General features: G+C 32.7%; 2 protein-coding genes across 4 annotated transcripts; one reads left to right on the forward strand and one right to left on the reverse strand.

The window, feature by feature from the left end:
- Positions 1–1,965: 1,965 nt before the first annotated feature.
- Positions 1,966–7,730, forward strand: LOC110718229 (high mobility group B protein 10-like). 2 transcript variants are annotated; one of them, XM_021897049.1, is made up of 6 exons: positions 1,966–2,238; positions 2,825–2,903; positions 3,783–3,939; positions 4,029–4,118; positions 5,813–6,108; positions 7,098–7,221. In XM_021897049.1, the coding sequence occupies exons 1-6, from the start codon at positions 2,045–2,047 to the stop codon at positions 7,104–7,106; spliced, it is 825 nt and encodes a 274-aa protein (XP_021752741.1). In that variant the 5' UTR covers positions 1,966–2,044; the 3' UTR covers positions 7,107–7,221. The 2 variants fall into 2 exon arrangements, with proteins under 2 accessions (XP_021752741.1, XP_021752740.1); XM_021897048.1 differs by having other exon boundaries at positions 1,967–2,238; positions 7,202–7,730.
- A 687-nt stretch (positions 7,731–8,417) lies between these two features.
- On the reverse strand, positions 8,418–12,417 carry LOC110718227 (transcription elongation factor TFIIS-like). 2 transcript variants are annotated; one of them, XM_021897047.1, is made up of 3 exons: positions 12,273–12,417; positions 11,555–11,796; positions 8,418–9,842 (listed from the first exon to the last, which is right to left on the reverse strand). In XM_021897047.1, exons 2-3 carry the CDS (start codon positions 11,714–11,716, stop codon positions 8,874–8,876), a joined length of 1,131 nt encoding a protein of 376 aa, XP_021752739.1. In that variant the 5' UTR covers positions 11,717–11,796; positions 12,273–12,417; the 3' UTR covers positions 8,418–8,873. The 2 variants fall into 2 exon arrangements, with proteins under 2 accessions (XP_021752739.1, XP_021752738.1); XM_021897046.1 differs by having other exon boundaries at positions 11,555–11,850.
- Between the last annotated feature and the right edge of the window lie 8,839 nt (positions 12,418–21,256).

Genomic DNA, 21,256 nt, shown 5'->3' on the forward strand with positions numbered 1-21,256 from the left:
CACAATAACGCAAAATAGCATACTCGAGTTCTAGAAATAAATTTCTAAAGACACACTTCTACTATTTAACTAACATGTCCTTTACCCTGCATGTTTCAGGATGATAATAAATTATCAACAGTTATTGAAGATCAAAGGGAAAAATTGATACCTGGTGAAGTACAAATCATGCATCAGATAACAGAAAAAGGTAAGCAATTACATGCCTAAAATTTTCAAGAGCAATTCTTAAAAAAAGACTCCAATTCCCCAATAAAAGAATATACCATCAGAGACTAGAGGATATGTATCCTCTACGAGTTTCTGATCCAAACAAATCTATTCATTTCCTGTCCATATTCTTTTTTCCATTTGATTCTTACACATATATATTACCATGTTCAAACACCATTTAAACCACAATTGCAAGAACAACCATCAATGCTCTTGGTTAAAGAAAGAAACAAACAAGCTTATCAAACATCCTATAGTTCATCAAATATTATCTTCCTAATATCTGATCAAGAAAAACAGATTTTCAAAACTAATTTATATGTTTTAACGAAAAAGAAATAGATACTAATCCTTCACATTTTACACTGCAGATGTCCAAGAGGAATGCGATAATAACTCCTGTAATCAACAACAGAAGCACCGGGAGCCTATAAAGATGGTAAAACAAGAGCCACTCACAGAAGATGAGTTGTTCTTGAAGTAGAAACTCATAAAGAGCTTATCAAATTCTTGAATATTCCTCAATGATTCCAGCAAAATGCAAATATCATAGCAAATCAACGCAAAAATCACAAACAAAAACCAAATCCAAACCCTAATTAACAGATCTACCAAACAAAAAAAAGGAAAAAATTAATTAAACCTGAGCAGCCTTGTAGGCTGTGAGAATACTCTCAGCGGCTTCTTTCCTCTCAGCACCAGTCTTAAACTCAGCCGCAAATACCTATGATAATCTCCCATCATCTTCAAATAAAAGACCTTAGAATCACCACTACTAGCAGGAGGAATAAGCTTAGTGTCCAGAAGCTTCAAAATACCGTCACAAATATCAGAAAGCTAATTCTCAATGCGAGTGAAAAATCGTGAAAGCTGTAGATCTTCTTCTACTTAGATCTCCGTCTCATCTATCGGCGCTTCCTCTTCAATCTCCTCATACGCTTCTTCTTCCACTGCAAAAATCAATCAAATCAACAAGTTGAACTTCAAATTAGTTAACAATGGTGGGAAAACTCAACTGAACCGAACAAATCAATGAAATTAAGGAAGAAACTAAAGTTAATCGATTAGTAAAACAGGAAATCGAACTAAATTGAACAAAATCGAACAGAAAATCGCAAAATCGAACAAAATTGATGAAAATTTCAGAAACCTTAAAACCTCAAATCATGCAAAAAATAGCGAAATTAACACAAAGAACTCACCTGATAATAGATCGTAGAGCTGAAATCAAAGTAATTGAAGCTGAATTTGAAAAAAGTAGCGTGAAAATTGGGGAAAAAAATGTCGAGAAATTAGGAGAGAGAAAGCAGGAGAGGGGAGGGAGAGGAGGAAGAAAATAACGGAGGAGAGAGAAATTGTTTTCGTGGGAGGAGAGAGAAAATTAGTATATAAACGTTAGATGTCATCCGCTAGATTATAATCTACGGCTAGGATGAATCGTTTTCAGTTTTCACTCTAACATTTGTTTTCACATGATCCATACTCTATATATATATATATATATATATATATATATATATATATATATATATATATATATATATATATATATATATATATATATATATATATATATATATATATATATATATATATATTTCACCCAAAACTAGTACGGTACGATTGTATAAGGCCTTGTTCTTTGATTTGCTATGCTGAAATCTGCTCTATTGACTCCTGTTTTGTCCAGAAGCTTAAAAGAACGGGATCTAAGTTGTGACTAAATAAGTAAATACGTAGTAGGCTATAAGATAGACTGTTAAACCCTGAAGTGAGTAGGGGAAGAAAAGAGAGAAACCTTTGCCTTACACATTAAACTAGAAGAAATTCAATGACCATAGAGATGGAGATGGAAGAGCAGGAAGAGGAAAACCAGCAGGCTGAGGAAAAAGATGACGAATCGACAAGAACAAAGTGTTACCCAGAAATTTTGGATGAAGCTGAATACCACAAACTTGTGCAAAATTCTGACCTTTTCTTGCAAAAGCTTAAAGATTTTCACTCTTCCTTCTACACCCATTTCATGTTTGTTCTCTCTCTCCTTCCCTTTTTGATTTATGCATTTATTTTCCACTTTTCTCATTTAATTATTGCTCTTATATATTGGGTTTATTCTACTCACTTCTGGGAATTATATTGTTTTTAATTTATTTTAATTTTTTTTTTTAAATAATAATAGTAATGCATGATTAAATTGGAGGAGCATTTGTGAAATCAAAGGGTTTATTTGTTTGATTATCAAATTGTTAAGGAATTGGAAAAAAAAAATGAGGAGAAATCATGTTATTAGCTTTGTTTTTAGTCTAATTTCACCCATTTGGAAGAAGAGAAAAGGGTATAAGAGCTTTATAGAGAAGCCTTTTCTGTCAATTCTTACCAATTGTTGTGAAAGTTAATTCATTTCAAGACCATCCGATACCGCCTTATCAAGCTAGATTGAATAAAAAAAGGTGTTCCTTTGATGATGTTGAAACTTGTTTGGATTGCTTTTCGTAGGATTGATTAGCTGCTAGTTGTTTTTTGGGTTATTTTTGTGCTTGGGTTAGTTGAAATTTATATTTTGGTTTGGTAATTACTAATAGGGTTTCAAACTTCTTTGATTAATGTGCAGTTCCCCTTCTGTTGGAGGAACTACTCTAGATTTACATCGCCTGTTTGTAGAGGTTACGTCTCGTGGTGGTCTTGACCAAGTAAGTAGTAATTTCAATAATGAAATTACTTGCTAAGTATACATTTATAGCACATGCAGTTGAACGAAATTGTTAGACCTTTCCGTCTGTTGTTTATTTCTCTGTTGATGTTCATAGACATAGTTGATTACTGTTATTAACATATTGTATATTTGTGTTGTTGTTTTGTAAACAATTTCTTAGGATTTTTTTTTTCTTTCTCTGCCTATAGTTTCTCTCAATCCTGAGTTTTCCATGTATTTGTTTGTCTGCAATTTTGCCGTGATTTTATAATCTACTTTTTGAGATTTGGGGGCTGGGGAAGCAAATTTACCATTCCCTCCATTTTGTAATAGTTGTTTCAATTTGACATTTTGCATTGATCATATGCCCCACTTTGATCATAACTTTATAACCAATGTATAAAACCTAATGTTGAGTAAGCGACTTAATTTTGAATAAACTGGCACAATTGAAATAACTCTTTATGTTTTGTAAAAACATATCTTCTACCTTCACCTATGTTGCTCACACTCGGCTAGAAGTGTCTAAAACAGGTAGGCTAGGAGTATATCGGGTTGTTGGTTGTTGTTTTGTTATGCATGAGCTTGGCTGGTTTAATAGATGCCCTGTTTAGGTTTGTTCTGTTTAAGACAGTGGAGTGGGTTTGCAATGGTGACTGGGACTTGGGAGTGAGAAGGAAAGTCTTCTTTGTGGACTTATTCACCTTGAAATCCTCGTCAGAAGTTGTGATTTAGCAATATTTAATGTCGTTTGGAGTTAACTTTCTTGTTTCCTTTTCATACCCTACCTGTGCAACACTGTAACCTAACATTGATTTATGTAACTTCTGTAATCATGCTGATTGCTGAAATCATAATATTCCTTCTACTGTCTTAGGTAATTTCAGATCGGAAATGGGAGGAGGTGGTTTCTGCCTTCAATTTTGTGACTATCAAAAGATCATTTCTCCTACGCAAGTATTATTTGTCATTGTTATATCACTTTGAGCAGGCATATTTTTTAAAGAAAAAAGCTCCAGCAGTTGCTATCACTGGTACAATAGCTTCGTCATTAGCTACCATGACTTCTTTCTGCCTTTCCAGTTAGCTCCTTGACAAATTTCCATTTTATTGTGCTCCTTAGATGCTGCAGAACAAATTACTGTTATTGGCTCAACTATGGAATCTACTTCAGACTTCAATGAAAAATCTGCCAGCATGAGCCATTTGCAAGGTATCTGGATGGGCTTCTTATATGCCGGTCAGCCAGTATTTTTTTAACTTTTTATATCTACTGTTCCTATTGGATGTGAATTTATACTAGTGATTTAAGAATAGTGAGAACATAATTTTTTCAAAAAGGTGACTTTATTAGTAAAATGGATCCAAGTAAATGTTGGAACTATTTTAGTTTTTAGATAACAAACTTTATTGATGATGTAGTCTGGGATGTTTCTTTGCTTGTGTTGATGAAACCACAACTATTAGCCATCACTTCTTCATAACACTTTTCTGATTGAGATTTGCCAATGAGAAAACTAAAGTGTCATTTCTTTCTCAATAATGCTTTCTTGCTAGTTCCCACCCTATATCTTATTGTGGAAAGCATAATTTGTTAGCTTTCCCACACTACCTCTGCTGCTACTGCTATATACAAGTGCATGTTAATTGCTGCCTACTGGAAAATAGTTATTGACCGATGATTTGCCTCATCAATTGCCATAAATCCAGAATGCATTCTGGTATAATGAAACATCTCATATTCACGCATGCCAATGCATATCTTTCACCATTAATATCTTCAATAATCAATATTTAAAAACTAAAAAAAATAAAAAATCGATATATGAAAAGTACAAATTGAGACAAATTTAACAAGACCCTACATGATTATGTTTCTCCTTAGAAAAATTCACCAAAAATAAACAATGTGTAGTGTGTGAATTGCGGTAAATTTCAAATTGTTTCATTTGAAAAGGAACAAAGGAAAATCATATGTTGATGAACATCTCTAGTGGAAATTGAAGTGCAGTATAACGTTGTGTTATTATAATAACTAGCTCAAAAATATATAAGCAAGATATCACTTATTAATTTACTTGTATATATTAGAACTGCTCTTCATTTCCTTTTTACCCTGGGCATTGTCCTAACCTATTAAGGCCCTGTTTCCCTCAGCTAATTCAAATAATGTTCAATAATATCATTTCAATAGAAATAAGTTAAGTTTAGCAGAAATAAGTTTAGTTCAGGAAAAATAAGTTCTAATCAATGGAAATCATTAACTAAAATAAAAAAGAGCAAATAAGTAAATATAAGTTCTATTCAATAAATAACAAGTTTAAGTTCTGAAAAAATAAATAAGTTCAACAACAATAATTTAATTTCGGTAAAAGTAATTGAAGTTAAACAAAAATAATGTAATTTCAGTAAAAAATTATATAAGTTCAGCAAAATTAATTTTAATTCAGCAAAAATCAAGTGAAGAGAACAAGGCCTGAGTTTTCCATCATAATCTTCCAATTGTTGTCAAAGCAAACCTGAACCCCAAGAGTCAAAATACCTTCTTGTTTCTATGTCATTAGACCTCAAGGTGTGATATCACCTAATGTGCTGTACCAGTGTGAATAAGAGCAATCTGATAATTAACTTGCCTGAAACCTCATTGATATGCTTAATTCTGCATTAGACACATAACCAGCTTTATTTTTTTTTTTAAGAAATAGGAAAATCACAATTTAGCTTATGACCCAGTGTGCTTCCTAGTAGAAAAGAAGCATGGCTGTTAAATAGAATATAGATTGAGCTATTCACGGCACATAATTCTTGCTCCCATGGAACCATTTCTATCTATATGCATCAGAATTGATTTTTTGTTTTTCAGTTGAGTTGTTTGTAATGAGAAAATGCTGCGATTATTTCATGCAGCAAGTGTCCATTTACAGCCTGGTGCATCTTTGATTGGAGTTATTGACGAAAAATTGGATCATGGGTATGTTGTGTCTGTGAACTTGGGCTCTGATACTCTGAAAGGCGTCCTGTATCATATTCCTGATACACCACCACCATTTTGGAGCCCAAATCTTACTCGGCGAAGGAAGCGGAAAAAGTCACAGTTGTCACTAGTAGAATTTTCTCCCTTAAAGCATGTATCTCAAGGACCAGAAAAGGCCTTCAGCAACATTGGACATATGAGATTTCAATCAGCAGAACCCGAGAAGCAGGTAAAAAATGATTACCTTCCTTTTTTAAGATTCCATGATAGTTGAAGTGCATTGGCTTATCCATTACACCTTGTCTACAATTTTGTAATGCTTACTTGTATGCATTGAATGATGTCCGTGTAAACATGAAGCTATCAACTATACATGCGTTGGTAAAAGTTTTGAATTTCATGTGTGATAATACTTTGCTGTTAGGGCATGTTGAGAAGCCTTGCGCTTGAAATTGCATCAAACCCTGAGATGATAACCCTTATATGGAAGGATAATGGGAGAAGAATTACCTTTGACATTTGAGTGAAAGGATATTTTATATTATTAAAAAAAAAAAAAAAAAAAAAATTGAATTTGATTCATTTGCCTTTCGAACAGTTAGAAAATAGGGAGATTTTCATCTTAAACCTCCTCAAAAGAAATTATAGCCCATCAGTCAAATCTGACAACCAGGCGAAATAAGAGGCCACGTTAAAGAACTCTATGAACTAGTGTTTCTTTCCTCTTTTCTTACCCGTTCCTTCATGCCGTAAGCCACTTGAAACAATTAGGAGTAAAGATTCCTGCATGAAATCTAGAAATTTTCCTCTGTTGTTTGCCAGATTGCCTGAAACTACTATATACTCTAATTTGTTAACTTGCTCATGCTTGATTAAGATTCTGTGATCTTCACCTGTAACATCTCCTTATAATACAAATGTAATATCTTGCATATAATTTCTATTTTCCTCTTGCAGAAATAGTTGGTTTCATCAGTTCTGTTATTGTGTTTTTCCGTACTTTTCTTTTCATTAATTACCTAGTATACGTAATGCAATTAGCAGGTTGGAATTTATACATTTCTAATGAAATGTTGATTATGTTGATGCTACCTTTTTAATTTATTTTTTTGGCTGGAAAGTTAAAACTGTGTTTTTAGCTTATTGTTGATAACTTGATATAAAACTGCACTACTGCAGTATTTAATTTAGACTATCCCCATTGATTCATTGAAGTAGGATTTCTGATGCTAGAACTCTGAGCTAAGTCAGTCATCCTTTTGAAGATCTCAAAGTCTCAAGTCTCAACTAGTGTTGTCTCAAGTCTTAACTTTTGTTTACAGTTCAATCAAGATAAAGGAGTGACCGTTATGGAGTCTGACCATACTGAAGTTGCCAACACTGTTGCTAATTCATGATCAGTTCTAATGACAAATTTGCACCGAAAATCCATCTGCAAACTGTTGAACTCCCAGTATTTCTTCTTGTTTGCGCCATTACTTCTTGGGCAGCTGGAGCTGGGTCAACACAGAACTGTGCTAGCCCTACAAATTAGTAAATTCTAGATGTAGCATGTTAGCTTTGGTGATCCCTGTATAGGCAGCATTGACGCCTGTTGTGTGATAACCTCTAATGAAGATGTTTAGGAATATAGGACATGTAAGTTTTATGCATCTTCTGTTGCAGGAGGATGTCCTATGAAAATTGCTGAGCTAGGATTGTAAAACTGCACATCTTTTGAAAAGTTGTAACCTTATGACTTAGAATTCTCATCTCATTGATTTACAAGTGTTAAGGATGTTTTATTTTGTTGTATTGTATAGCTTAAGCACCTCATAAATCTCACGTAGAAGATTCCTCCCGGGTTTCAAATTTAGCCTGCACTTGTAATCTTGTTCAAAAGTTATCACCAGTGTGATGGAAGTGAGGATAATGTGAAGCTTTAATGTCAAGGGGATGGAATAATTGGAATCCCAGTCTAGGAGCTCGGATTCCACTTCTATCATTAGAGGGAAGCATAGTTGGAATCTCTTCCAGCGGTGATCACTTATTGGTTTTACGAAAAAGCTTCTAGGTAGTCAGCCCAGCCTCTCCGACACTAAAGTTCCTGAGCTAGTATGGTTCGGGGAATTACCGCAGAAGTTTTCAGCCTCTAGAAGTTGCTTCCAAAAGTTCTGCAGATGGTAATAAGACTCATGTCGATATGAAGTTCTTCAGTCAATACATAAAGTACTTCCATGACCTGAAGACCATCTATAAGGTTCACACTGTGTTGAATCTCAATAGTGACGATAAATAGGCATTCCTGAAGGAGACAAGAAGATTTCTACTCTATCCCATAATCCATATGCTCCATATGAGAAAAGTAAAGTGGAATTTTCATTATTACCTAAGCAAATTTCATACTTCATTAGATTGTACTGTAACATCATAAGTTAAGATCATAATTGATCAAAACACATTTTGGAAATTTACTTTTACCCTAGCAATTATGATAGCATGGCTGAGGGTGGAGATTAAAGAGAGCCCCTTCTGCAGGAGGCTAGTTAATTGAGGGGCTCAAAGACAACTGCACATTGTGTTCATGCATTGTAAAGAAACTGTATAAAAGATTTAGTGTAATATGTAGCACAGACATGAGTAAACATATTCCATAAGCAAGAAAAATATAGATTTCACCATCGTAATTGTTCAAATAATTACAGCTCTACAAGAGCCGATCTGACAATTAAGAAACATCTAAAACAAATGGAAGGGTAACACTTAAAAAATCCTACAAACTCATCTAAACTGATCAGAAACATAACTAATAAAAGTGAAGATCACATCACTTTCATTCCCTAATTCCAAAGATGGCGGAATTGTAAACAGGCAACTGCACAAGCACTGCAGAAATACTTGCACAATAAAAGGCAACAGGAACCAGAAGGTTGAAATATATAATGCAGTTGTAATCATCACCTCTATGTGCCAAGCAGCTAGGCGGCGATGCCAGCATTTTCCAATAAAATAAGCTCAGCAAAACTTCCAATGATTATTGCAGTTAACGCAAGTTACAAAAGTTGTCATGGGTTCATCAGCACTACGAGTTTGCATCTGGTGGTACGTGGTCTTGCGCTGCCCACATCTCCCACATCTAAACTGGTCAGTTGTGGCCTTTGGTGGACCACCACGTTCACAGTCAAAAAGAGCCCTCTTTTCAATCTCTTGATTCTCTATTCGTCTTTGCTCACTGGCCATTTCTTCGGCTGTCAAGTTGACAATCCTTTCAGGCTTGATATCCCCTAGAAGGACTTTCCTACGAAAATCTGGGTTCTTAGCATCCTTGATGTTAAATACAATGCTCCGGTATTTAAACTTGTGAGCACCATTAGAACGGCCCCACTTATCAAACATAACGGACTCCACTGAAACAGCCACTCGGATTGGATCACAAGCATCAACTTGTTCTTTAATGCTTTCATCTGCCTCGCTGGAAACCTTAGATAGAGCATCTAAAAGAAGCTCTCGCATCTTATCACGTATGGGATCACCAGCCTTGACCATGGAAGGCAACTTTGGGGGAGCATTAGCTGGTTTTGCACTGGAGCCCAGCTTCTCTTGCTTTACCGTTCTTTCAACCTTAACAGGTTCCGCTAAACTCACATTTCCAACCTTTAATGCATTACCATTCTCAAATTTACTTTCCACAGGACCTCTTTCGGTCTTAGCAAGCTTTTGCGGTCTGGGTGAAATAACTTGTTCAACTTTTCCGACTTTCACATTTTCTCCCCGTGTGCTCTTTTCATCCTTGACTGGAATTGATTTCTTGGTACTGCCAGAATTGGCAACCTCAACTTTCATAGTATTATTACCAACATCGCCATTTTTCTTCTGTGATGTTTCCTCAAGTATTATGTTTTTCCATATCTCAATCAAATCAACTGCAACACTCTGAATATTCTTTCTAGGATGTTTTGTAAGATGCCGTAAACGCTTTCCAACCTGATCATTAAGTGCACATTGACTCGATAAGTAAGAATCTCAATAAAAATTACAAATACTCCTTATAGACTATATTATAAGCAACTTTGAATGTCAGGCAAAGTTCTAACAAAGGAGTAAGCCATTATGTAGCTCATAGAGAAACCAATCTACATATGCATCCTAAATTGTACTTTCCAGTCTTCTGTTTCTATTATAAACCCTGATCCTCAAGGTGGGAAAGATGTGGAAGGAAAAACGCAAGCAAATTACAAACCCACAAAATGACAATATTACCCTTTATAAACAGATCCATCATATTCTCTCTCCATTCCTCACTACCTTTCCTCTGTGTCATGATTTTGTCTCTCTTCCTCACTCTCTTTTTCTCCCTTAGTTACTTCTCTCTCTGTTTTCTCCCCTTTAATTTTGATTTTAATAACAGCTTTTGATATTCTAAACCATAAATCTATAGTAAGGATAGATTACTAAGATTGGATTAGTAGTTGCAGGAAGTAAGGTTGATACCTAAGGTTCACATAGATATTCAGCTTCCTTGTTGATTCTTATTTAGTTGAGTAATTTTAGATTCTGGTAGAGCAGCTATAAAATAGTCTGGACAGTCTGTTTTTGAGTCCGGTGGACGAGAAACACTTTAATACAACAGTCTCTTCCCTTCCATTACTCACCACAATTGTTAATATGTTACCCAAATAATTAAAAAATAAAATAAAAAATCTTCTCCCACCCCATTCCTTTATTTCTCTTTCCCCACCCCATCCCCCACCACCCAAAAAAAACATATAATCCTAAGATTCCTAACAGAGTAAATGCATTATGAAACAACAGCGGGGCATCTCATAAAACATATAACAATGGCCCTTTATGCAAGTTAGGGCAACTATGTAGCACAACAACCCAACAGGTCTAAAGTTCAATAGTACTCCGCACGATTTTAACAACGAAAAAAGGGAATATCCATATTCATTTTCCAAGAATGATTTGCCAATGATTGTCAGTATCCATATTCTTTTCAAGTCAACCGTTATCCTTGAAAGCATGATGCAATAAAGTATGAAATTTCAAGCTCCAACAACTTCTCAAAACACCATAAATGATTTGACTCCTGAGTTACTTTATGCATGGATAAAAAAAACACTAGAACACTATTTTTTGGGGGGAGATATAGCTGTTAAAATATATCAATTGTCTATGTAGATTATTCTATGCCGCATTAATTATCTGTACAAATTCAAACAATTAGTCAATATAATCCTAAATGATAAATCATATCCAAATTTCACATTATGAAAAACTTATGATACTCCCAAAAGCTTTCCTTACTATCCAAAAATTGGAAAACCATAATAACAATCCCTCAAAAGGCGATATTTCAGCCTATACTCACAGTTAAACCAGTAGCTTATCTTAGATTTCCCGATAGGTCAACGAGAAAGATTTATCCTATTTTTTTATTCACCAATGTTAAAGTTAAGTTATCAAAGCTCAATCAACCCTAGTTAAGAATTAGGCACGTCTTTAAAAGTGATGTCTTGGTCATTCGTGTAGATGGGAATTGCTAACAGGATAACTGCCATTATGAGATACAATTTCGACGCCACTTGGTAACGACAAACTTCATACCCAAGATAAAGATCATATTTTACAGCTCTAATTATTAATTAATGAAACAGAAAGGAAAGACCGAAAGAATGTATAGAAGTAGAACAAACCTGGGTAGAAACAAGAAGCTGATAATTGACAGGGAAATCCTTAAGCTCCTTCAAGGCTGCAAGGCAACGAGCTTCCTCATCGGCAGAGCCAATGTCTTCTGCTGCTGCCGCGTCTGCCGCCTTCTTGGCGGCCTCGAACAATACCACCAGCTCACTCTCCATGATTCCTGATCAATGTGTTATTCGATTCGACTCGATAAAACTCCTCTCTGTTATTCCGTTACTTTTCTTAGAATCAGAACCTACCACATAAATTCCTAAAATTTCTCAGGTGATTTTTGCTCCAAACCCAATAACTGCAAACATTCATATTGCAAGCATTACTATTCATTCAAAAATTATTACTCCGGTATAAATTTATGAATTTATCAAATTTCATATTCCCATAAGCAATCTTTCATACCAACCAAAACGCAATTTAATTTGTAATCATATACAGGCCCGTCCCTGAGGCAGGGCAGGAGGGGCAGCCGCCCTAGGCCCAGGGAAAAGAGATTTGATTTCATATTGAATTATCTCGAAAAATACATAATTTTAGGGATACTTGATTCAATAATCAAATTACGCTCATAATCTTCTTTTCTTTTGGATATGATGTTTCATAATCTAAGAATTTGCGAACCCTAAACTTAAAGCACTGATAATTAAATTAGATTAGATCAAATATAAACCCTAGATTGTGAAATTGATGTGATGATAACAACAACAAACAACTTACCTTAGAAGCTGCTTCAATGGGGGACACAAGAATTAGATTCAACGGAGAACGCTTCAATGGAGAACGTTGAGTGCGCTTCAATGAGATAACTCAGAGAGGTAGGAAATAGGAATGAGGCCTTTAAAAGCCGTGACCCGCCGTAGTTATAATATGGGTTAGATCCGTCTGATAAATAAGGGATTTGTAACATCGCCCGCAAATCTCTACATAAAGCCCACAAATTTTAGTGAATTGACACTTTTGCCCTTTTTTAATTTTAAACGAAAACGTAATTCTCTCTCACGAAAAATGTGGAGTCGGAGTGGATCGTCGAGGGACACCGAAGAGCCGACGGACATCGGAGAGTCGTCATCGTCGCCGAAAAACGACGTAAATTGAGGGAAAAAATTACTAAATTTAGGGGTGGCGTCTTGCCGGGACGCCGCCACCATGGTAACGGCGTCCCGGCAAGACGCCACCCCTAAGTTTCGTAATTTTTTCCCAATTTACGAAAAAAAAATATACGAAATTTAGCGGTGGCGTCCCTGCAAGACGCCACTACCATGGTGGCGACGTCCCAGCAAGACGCCATCCCTAAATTTCGTAGATTTTTTTCCCATTTTACGTCGCTTTCGGCGACGATGACGGCTCTCTGATGTCCCTCGGCGATCCACTCCGGCTCCACATTTTTCGTGAGAGAGAATTACGTTTTTGGTAAAAATTAGAAAAAGGGCAAAAGTGTCAATTCACTAAAATTTGTGGGCTTTATGTAGAGATTTGCGGGCGATGTTTAGCAATTCACATAAATAAATGTGACGGGTCTTTATATGATCGTCTAATTATGAGACAGGTGGGTTTTGTAAAGGTTTTATGTAAATATGTTTTAAATATTTTTAAATATTTCCATACACCAAAGCTTGTATCAATTCTTTGTAAGTTTTTAAGATTTTTTTTTAAAAAAAAACAGCTGAAATTACATTAATTAAACTAAGTTTACAACAAACAAAAGGACAGTAAGTAACATAGGTTACTATTAGCCCTTACACAATATCAATTAAAGTCATTAACGATATTTACCTTTCAGCTATTACAACGAGTGAGGACAACACATATAAGACTTACCAATATACATTTAAACATGCGATGAGACCATTGATAGAACGAGGGAAGTTGGTGATGATGTTTCGTGTTGTGCAAGGTATTTTCTAACATACAATTAAAAGTCTAAGAATGTTGCTGAAATGATGGAGACAACCCAAAATCAGTATGTCTTACCCTAAGGGACCCCAATAATTCAGCTGGATAAAATCCTCTTGAGTTTTATGTTTCATACATGTCAATCACATTTCCTTGTGATCTGACAAAACCATATCTTATACTCCATCCGTCCCATAATATAGTTCTTATTGTATTTTTTTTACGGTATTTGAGAAATGGGAGGAGAAGTGGAAAAGAACTAGACAAAAGTACGAGGCAAGTGGATAATTTAAGGGAAAAAAAGTGAAAAGTTCAATTATAGACAAAAGTTAGAGAGAGAAAGTGAAAAAAGTACAATGCAAGTGGATAAGTTAAGGGTAAATTAGAAAGTTCAATGAATAAAGTAAAAAATTAAGGGTATAATGGTCTTTACATACTATTCAAAAATAGAAACAGGAACAACATTTTGGGTCTCTAAAATAGGAAAACAAAAACTATATTGTGAGACAGAGGGAGTATATATTCTCATACAAGGTCATGATGTTGTAATGACTTTTACCGATATCACATACAAATGGGTTTAACAACACCTACTATGGGTTTATGTAAATCTGAAATTGAAATTTTGCTACATCTCCCAACAAACATAAGTAAAACCACTTAAAGGAATACATTTTTATTAAAACTAAAGAGATTAAAAAGGGCAATTCCAAGAGTCAAACGACTCCATTTCATCCTCCAATTTACCCTGAATTTGACTTGTCTTCACTTTTCGATCTATTATATTGGGTGCTTAAATCTAAGTTTTAATTTTTTAGAAAAATTCACTTTAATTTATTAATCCGAACTTTCAGCAATTTACTCTCAATAATCCCAACTTACATTAATTAGGGAGCACTATGAACTTTTGGGTTGATTTTCTTCCACTAGGTCGATTTACCAGTGACTTAAAGAAAGGGTGATTTTTATTTTGTAAAAGCCATGTGTGATGTGTTGCAACATAATTGTTCCAAATTTTTTTGTAAGAAAAAGAAAAAAAAAAATTAAAAACCCTTCTCAGCCAGCTACCATCCTCCCTCCCCTTAGCCCCAACCCCCAGCTCGATCGAAATTCGACCGCCCGCCTCCCCTAGCAACCGATAACAACCGGTCGGCCCTTCCCTACCCCTAAAAACACTCGGGCGACCCACCTACACCATCGAAACCACCCCCCTACCCCCATCCCCCAAATAGCCCCTCCCTTCTCAGGTCGATGAAACCGCCCCTCCTCCCTTCCATTGTCGTTGAAACGACCGATTTTTTAGCTTCCTTAATTGGAGATTATTGCCAAGAAATTAAATGTAGTTGCGTTACTCAAGGTTTTTGTGGTAGATTTTGTTAGATTTTTTTTTACAAAAAAAATAAATAAATAAATGGTAGTTAGTTGTTCTCAAAGTAGTCAATATAATTGTAGTTGTTGGTAAAATTTTCTTAAATTTTCACAAAATTACCCTATATCTAAAGTATAATACTCCCTTCTTCACTTTTTATTGGATACGTTTTGACTTTTACACGTTTATCAATACACCTATTTGATTATTATTCATTACATACTTTTTAAAATTATAACGATTGAATATTATTAGAGCATTCGTTGAGACGAATCAAACATGATCTCACACGACTCTTTTGCTTTTGTGAGTTAATTTGAAGATTATCTAATACTTCCTCTATCCCAAAATACATGACATAGTCAACATTGCACACATGTCAATGCACTACTTTGAATTTATTTGTATATAATTAAATATTATGAAAATTATTTTAAAATTATATTTTGAAATTTATATATATACACCTATTTAACAACATGTTTTATGATAAAATATGTTTTTATTATGTTATTAAAAAAAATTATGATCAAAACTAATACATGAATAGTGAAAAAAGTCCAACGTCTCATATATTTTGGGACGGAGGGAGTATTATGATAATGTTTAAAATCTAAACATAACCAATAAAAAGAAACGGATGAAGTATTATGAATAATATTTAAAATCTGATAATAACCAATAAAAAGAAACGAAGGGGTACCCTATAAAATTTATCATCCTAAAGTTTTTGTAAAAAAAAAAAAATCATCCTAAAGTAATTGAAATATTTTAATATACATTTTGTTGATGCATAACATTATTTTACCTTTAATAATTTTGATCGTATATTTATTATAATTAGTTGATACTATGAAATTTTATACAATGTATCAATTTTTTTTGCATATTATTTATAGAATTCAAGTCAATCTCCTAAAAAATTATGCCGATTAAAGTGATGCGCACTTTAAAAAATGGAGGGATTATTTTTCTTGCATTAAATGTCTGAATTTATTATAAAATGATTTATTATAATTGTAGTTAAATAAAGATATCTTAATGAATGTTATTTTTTTATAGTAATAATTTATATCATAGTTATCAAAATCGAGATTCCACTTTGAATTGGAAGGGATTTAGATGTGTATGTGTTACTGATGATAGTAGTCGTTTCAGAAGTTTTCCTACAAATTTTTATTTCTCACATGAGAAGGTTTTTTCTTGTTTTAGGCTTAAAATATTTTAATTATGCAATTTTATTTTGACAATAATTATTTTTACGATATAGGAGAATCGAGTGAGATGATTTAGTGGTTGTGGCTATTCACCATAATTTTATTTGGTATGTATGCATGTATGAATTTTTTAATATTTGCATAGTATCTTATTATGTATTTTATATACTTTGAAAATTGAAGTGATATTATTATAAGAAGATTATGATTCTTGGATTGTTTGATAAATTCTATTTAATGACTTGTTTACAAGCATGATAAAAAGTGATAATTTAATTATGAGATGATACAATTATTTAAAGTGAACTGAATCATATAATTATATAATTATAAGTAACAAGAAAAAATTAATGTAACCTTAATTCTATTTTATAAGAAAAAGCTACATTTATTATTTATAAAACATGATTATTATTGATTTCTCACTCATATTTATAGATTGACAAGTAAGTAAATTTAATACTCTTTCATAAAATGAGTCGAGTCAAAGAATGAGTCCAATATAGAAGTGTAATTATGCACATTTTGTGTGTGTCATAACCATGTAATAATTGATTAGTCACGAAATTAAGGGGCGAATGCAATAAATTATTACATATAACTATTTAAAAATATGATATTCTAATGAATAAATTACACAAGAAATTCAAAAGAGGTGTTTGAATTGTGAAAAAGTGTAAATAATGCAATTAAAATAACGGATGAAGTAATTAGCAAATTACGTAAAATTATTTATTAATTAACAAATTACATAAATATTTATAATTATAAAAACAAATGATTTATTCAATAAAAGTATTATCATTTTGCCCCGTGCCACTAAAATATTAGAAACGACTATGATCATATATCGATATTTATAATACCCCTTCAAATATTAAGACAAAATCATAAAACAGAAAATAAATTAAACCCTTCAACCTAGATGTATACGTTATCTATAGCTCGTAATGCGAAAACCCTAATTTGTAAATTTCATGGCTGCGTCAACACCCAAAAAAAATTAATAATAACCCTAAATACCAAAAAAATTAAAAATTAAAACTTGACATTGGAAAAATTGACCCACGAACTCTTACCAATAAACCTCAAAAAAATCACGTAATCATTAAAAAAATACCAAATTTGATGATTAATTTATAAATTTGAAAAGGTAAAAATTGAACAAAAGAATGAAGAATTTACAATAAAGTGGGTAAATTGTTAATAAAGAAAGAATAAAGGACGTACCTTGGAGAATTGAGGAATAAAAAAGATCTAGAGAGAAAGAAAAACGAGAACTGGAAAAAAGATGAGGTGAGTTTTGCTCAGTTATTCCTTGGTTTTTTTTTTAGCTTCAAATCGAAGACAGCACAAAACAAAACAAAGCAAAGCAAAGCAAATACAAGTACTTATTTTTGGGTTATATTGTTTACTTATTCGATTTGGCTATTTCCAACTCCAAGTAGGTTTTTGCAAAGCGTTTTTTATCCGGTTAGTTGGGGTTAGTTCTTTTTAATTTTTTATCTTTTGTTGCTGATTAGTTTGTGTAAGCGCAAATAAAAAGAGACAGAGGAAGTGATCACCTACAGTTGTCATAATAGTGATTGATTGGGTGTGTTTAGGTAGGGTATGATGATTTGCAAATAACTGAACATGTGCTGTATGTTAAAACTATTAATTGCTTAGCTTATCGTCAATTCGTTTTAGAGTTATACAGATTTTTGTATGGGGTTGAGTCGGGCTTTTTCCTTTTTTATTTCTTCCAAATGTGTCAAAATATTGTTGGCTAATCCATATTGTACGTTGGCTATGTTGCATTAAGTTATTTCAACGCAAAGTTAAACAATAATCTAATTATTGTAATCCTTATGAAAAGAACATGCAAATAGTTTTGGAGAAGAACATGTATTGTTGGTGTATGTAGAGTAACATAGAAATATTATAAAAAGGAATATGTAGATATCAACTACCTTAATAATCCAACACTACCCTTCCCACCCCCCCCCCCCCAACCCAAGAGCTCCCAAACGGATAAAATGAAGATATAGATTTCCCAAGACTTAAAATCAAATATATAGGTATGGCAAAAGAGAATATACTATGCACAAGATTATTTAATTATATTATTTTTTGTAACAAGTAGATTTTCATTTAATTAGCAACTTGATCACTAATCCAACTTTGATTTCAACATTGCCCAATTAAACTCCAATCTAAATCAAACTTTTATAGCATTGAAAGCGACTTGATTTCAACCAAACGCTACCATCCAGGTGGAGAATTAAGATTTTTACTCCGATATGAATCACTCCATAATGGAAAGCATGACTATAGGTGTTCAAAAATCGGTTTGGACCAAAAAAATGGACCGGACTTGACCGTATCGACCTCAGACAGTGCCGAATTAATTTGTCCCGTCTCCGGGTTGAAAATTTATTTTTTCGGACTTCGATCCGGTCTGGTCAAGAACCCTATAAAAACCTGTCTTGGACCGGACCGATTTTTTGCTTAAAAATATGCATCAAACCTTAAATAATGATTAAAATTATCCTTAATAAGCTTAGAAAACTTTAATTGTATGAACTTTTTTGTACTAAACATGACGTTAAAATATTTTTTTTCCATTATTTTTTTCAAAAATTATTAAGAATTTAGAATATTGTTTTAAAAAATTTTAAAATCGGTTCAAAGCGGTCCAATCAAGGTTTTGGACCGATTTTTTCGATTCGGTCCGGATTCAGTCCCAGCTTAATCGGTCCGATTTTCGATTCTTGAGATTTAAATTTTTGGTGTTCGGTCTGTCCGAATCGGTCCGGTCTTGAACCGATGAACAACCCTAAACATGACGCTATAGATGATTACGTGAATATTTGAACAAACCTTTAGCTACGAGAGTCAATGTAAGCTGTAGAATATGAATATGACTCAGATCCTATCCAAAGTTTGTTTTGATTATTTTAGTTTGATTTTTTACGGGTTGTTTTAGTTTGATTATGAGTCAATGGGCAAACTACATATTTGGATATAATTGGTTTTTTATTCTAATTTAACTTGGCTCGGATTTTGAGCGAAATGTATCCAAACTCATTCTCCGTTCATTTGTGATTTATAGGCAAATTTTTTGTTTGAAAAGAAAATTAATTCATTAATAGAAGAGTCATACAACATCTACAATATAAATCAAAACTAGCAAATACAATATAAACTGAATCAAATAATATTCTAATTTGAAAAATACGATCGTTGTTATCTGGATCTGACATTTCTAAATGCCCTCTTTCACACTGCTGTTTGATACAACTTTTCACAAGCGGGTCTTTCGATCTATTGTAGTTTTGGAATCAAACATCATTTGATACAATTGATTATAGATGTAGAATTAACCTCCATGGCGACACAACACAACTCCTCATCAACAAATCAATTTTTCTTACAAAATTAAAGAACATAGCCCCAAAACTCTCAAAAAGAGAGAAAATTAACCCGATAAACGGGTAGAAATAACCCGATATACGGGTAGAAAAACTCTCAAATAGAGAGACTACAATTATTGTGAGCATAAAGTAAAAAACTAGTAAGAAACTAAGAGATTAGAGGCTTACCATCAACCAAAAGGTTGGTGGTAGCCCCTAGAAACAAGATTTTTTTTAGGGTTTTTTGAGGAGGATCAGAAAAGAGGAGAGGCGGAGGTAAAAAAGTTAAAAGTTTGTGTTTATTAATTGGCAAAAATTTGTGATTTATAAGCAAATAAATTATATTCAATTTTTTTTTTTTTTTGTATACAACATACTTTAGATAATTTTATTGAAAGACGGTCAATCTATATAGGTAATTTTTACAATTTTTATGGTAACTTTTAACCTATTTAATGATAATTTTTTAACTTGTATTTGATACATTATTTAAGGAAAATTTGTTTTTGATACATATTACAAAGGATAATATGCTCAATCTAATACTCGTACATTATGTGTGTTTTTTTAAAGATAAAATTTATTTTAAAAAATGATGACTTTAATTTTATAGCATATACTTCAAATACTTCTAAGAAAACTTAACTTGTTTTACAATAAGTTGTGTACGGACAACCATGAAAAAACAAATGATGAAATTAAAAAATAACCGAAGAATATAAGGCCTTGTTTACTTTACCTTATTTTTGCTGAATTGAAATTATTTTTACTAAAGTGAAATTATGTTTGCTGAACTTAAATTATTTTTATTGAACTGAAATTATTTTTGTTGAAATGAAATTAATTTTATAGATTGTCTATTATATTACTTGTTTTAATTTACCGATTTTTACTAAACTGAAATTATTTTTGTAAGAGGAAGAGGGCCTAAGTAATTGTTTACTTAAAAGGTAGTGGATTTACCACTTTAAAGTGTTTTATGGTAACTTTAACCTATTTGAGGGTAAGTTTTAATTTGTATTTGACACATTTTTTGAGGGAAATTTGTATTTGATACATATTATAAAGGATGATATGCTTAATCTAACACTCCTACATTGTGAGTGTTTTTTAAAGATAAATTTTATGTTAAAAAATAGTGACTTTTTATAGTATATAAGGGTAATTTTATATACTTTTAAAGTAAATTTAACTTGTTTCACAATAAGTTGTGTACGGACAACCATGAAAATTCAGTTGATGCAATTAAAAAATAACGGAAGAATATAAGGTATTGTTCACTTCACCTTTTTTTTTTTTTTGCTAAAAAGAAATGATTTTTACTTAACCGAAATTACTTTTTCTGAACTTAAATTATTTTTGCTGAACTAAAATTATTTTTACTGATTGTCTATTATATTTTTTTTTTTGAAGTTACTGATTTTTACAAAACTGAAATTATTTTATACTCCCTCCATGTTTAAATTAGTAAAACATTTTCCTTGTGTACGTATGCCAATGTAATACTTTGACTGATAATATCTTTAATTATCAATAAGTAAAATTTATAACAATTGAATATTACTAAACTATTCATTGAGATGATTCTAACAAGTACCCAATCGAACATAGATTGAGTTAGATATTGAGATTGATTAGTATTTTTTTAGTTTTGAAAACATTAGTATGCCAGCCTAACTTAAGCAAAGGGGTACTCGTACTCGACTAATAGTATATGTTGAGATGAATAATGCGAAAAGTCAAAATTTATCCCTTATTTAAACACGAAGGGAGTAGAAGTGAAATTGTTTTTTTTAAGGGGAAATGATTAAGGGGAAGTGAATATGG

This window comes from Chenopodium quinoa, unplaced genomic scaffold (genome assembly GCF_001683475.1).
Source record: "Chenopodium quinoa cultivar QQ74 unplaced genomic scaffold, ASM168347v1, whole genome shotgun sequence".
Taxonomy (NCBI): Eukaryota; Viridiplantae; Streptophyta; class Magnoliopsida; order Caryophyllales; family Amaranthaceae; genus Chenopodium; species Chenopodium quinoa.

What these genes read in the sequence shown, in the direction of transcription:
- LOC110718229 (XM_021897048.1), top strand. Translation starts at nt 2,045, where the DNA reads ATGACCATAGAGATGGAGATGGAAGAGCAGGAAGAGGAAAACCAGCAG. An exon ending in TCCTTCTACACCCATTTCAT is followed by an intron (nt 2,239 to 2,824) that starts GTTTGTTCTCTC and finishes ATTAATGTGCAG; the next exon opens with TTCCCCTTCTGTTGGAGGAA. An exon ending in TCCAGCAGTTGCTATCACTG is followed by an intron (nt 3,940 to 4,028) that starts GTACAATAGCTT and finishes TGTGCTCCTTAG; the next exon opens with ATGCTGCAGAACAAATTACT.
- LOC110718227 (XM_021897047.1), bottom strand. Translation starts at nt 11,716, where the DNA reads ATGGAGAGTGAGCTGGTGGTATTGTTCGAGGCCGCCAAGAAGGCGGCA. An exon ending in AGCTTCTTGTTTCTACCCAG is followed by an intron (nt 9,843 to 11,554) that starts GTTTGTTCTACT and finishes CTTAATGATCAG; the next exon opens with GTTGGAAAGCGTTTACGGCA.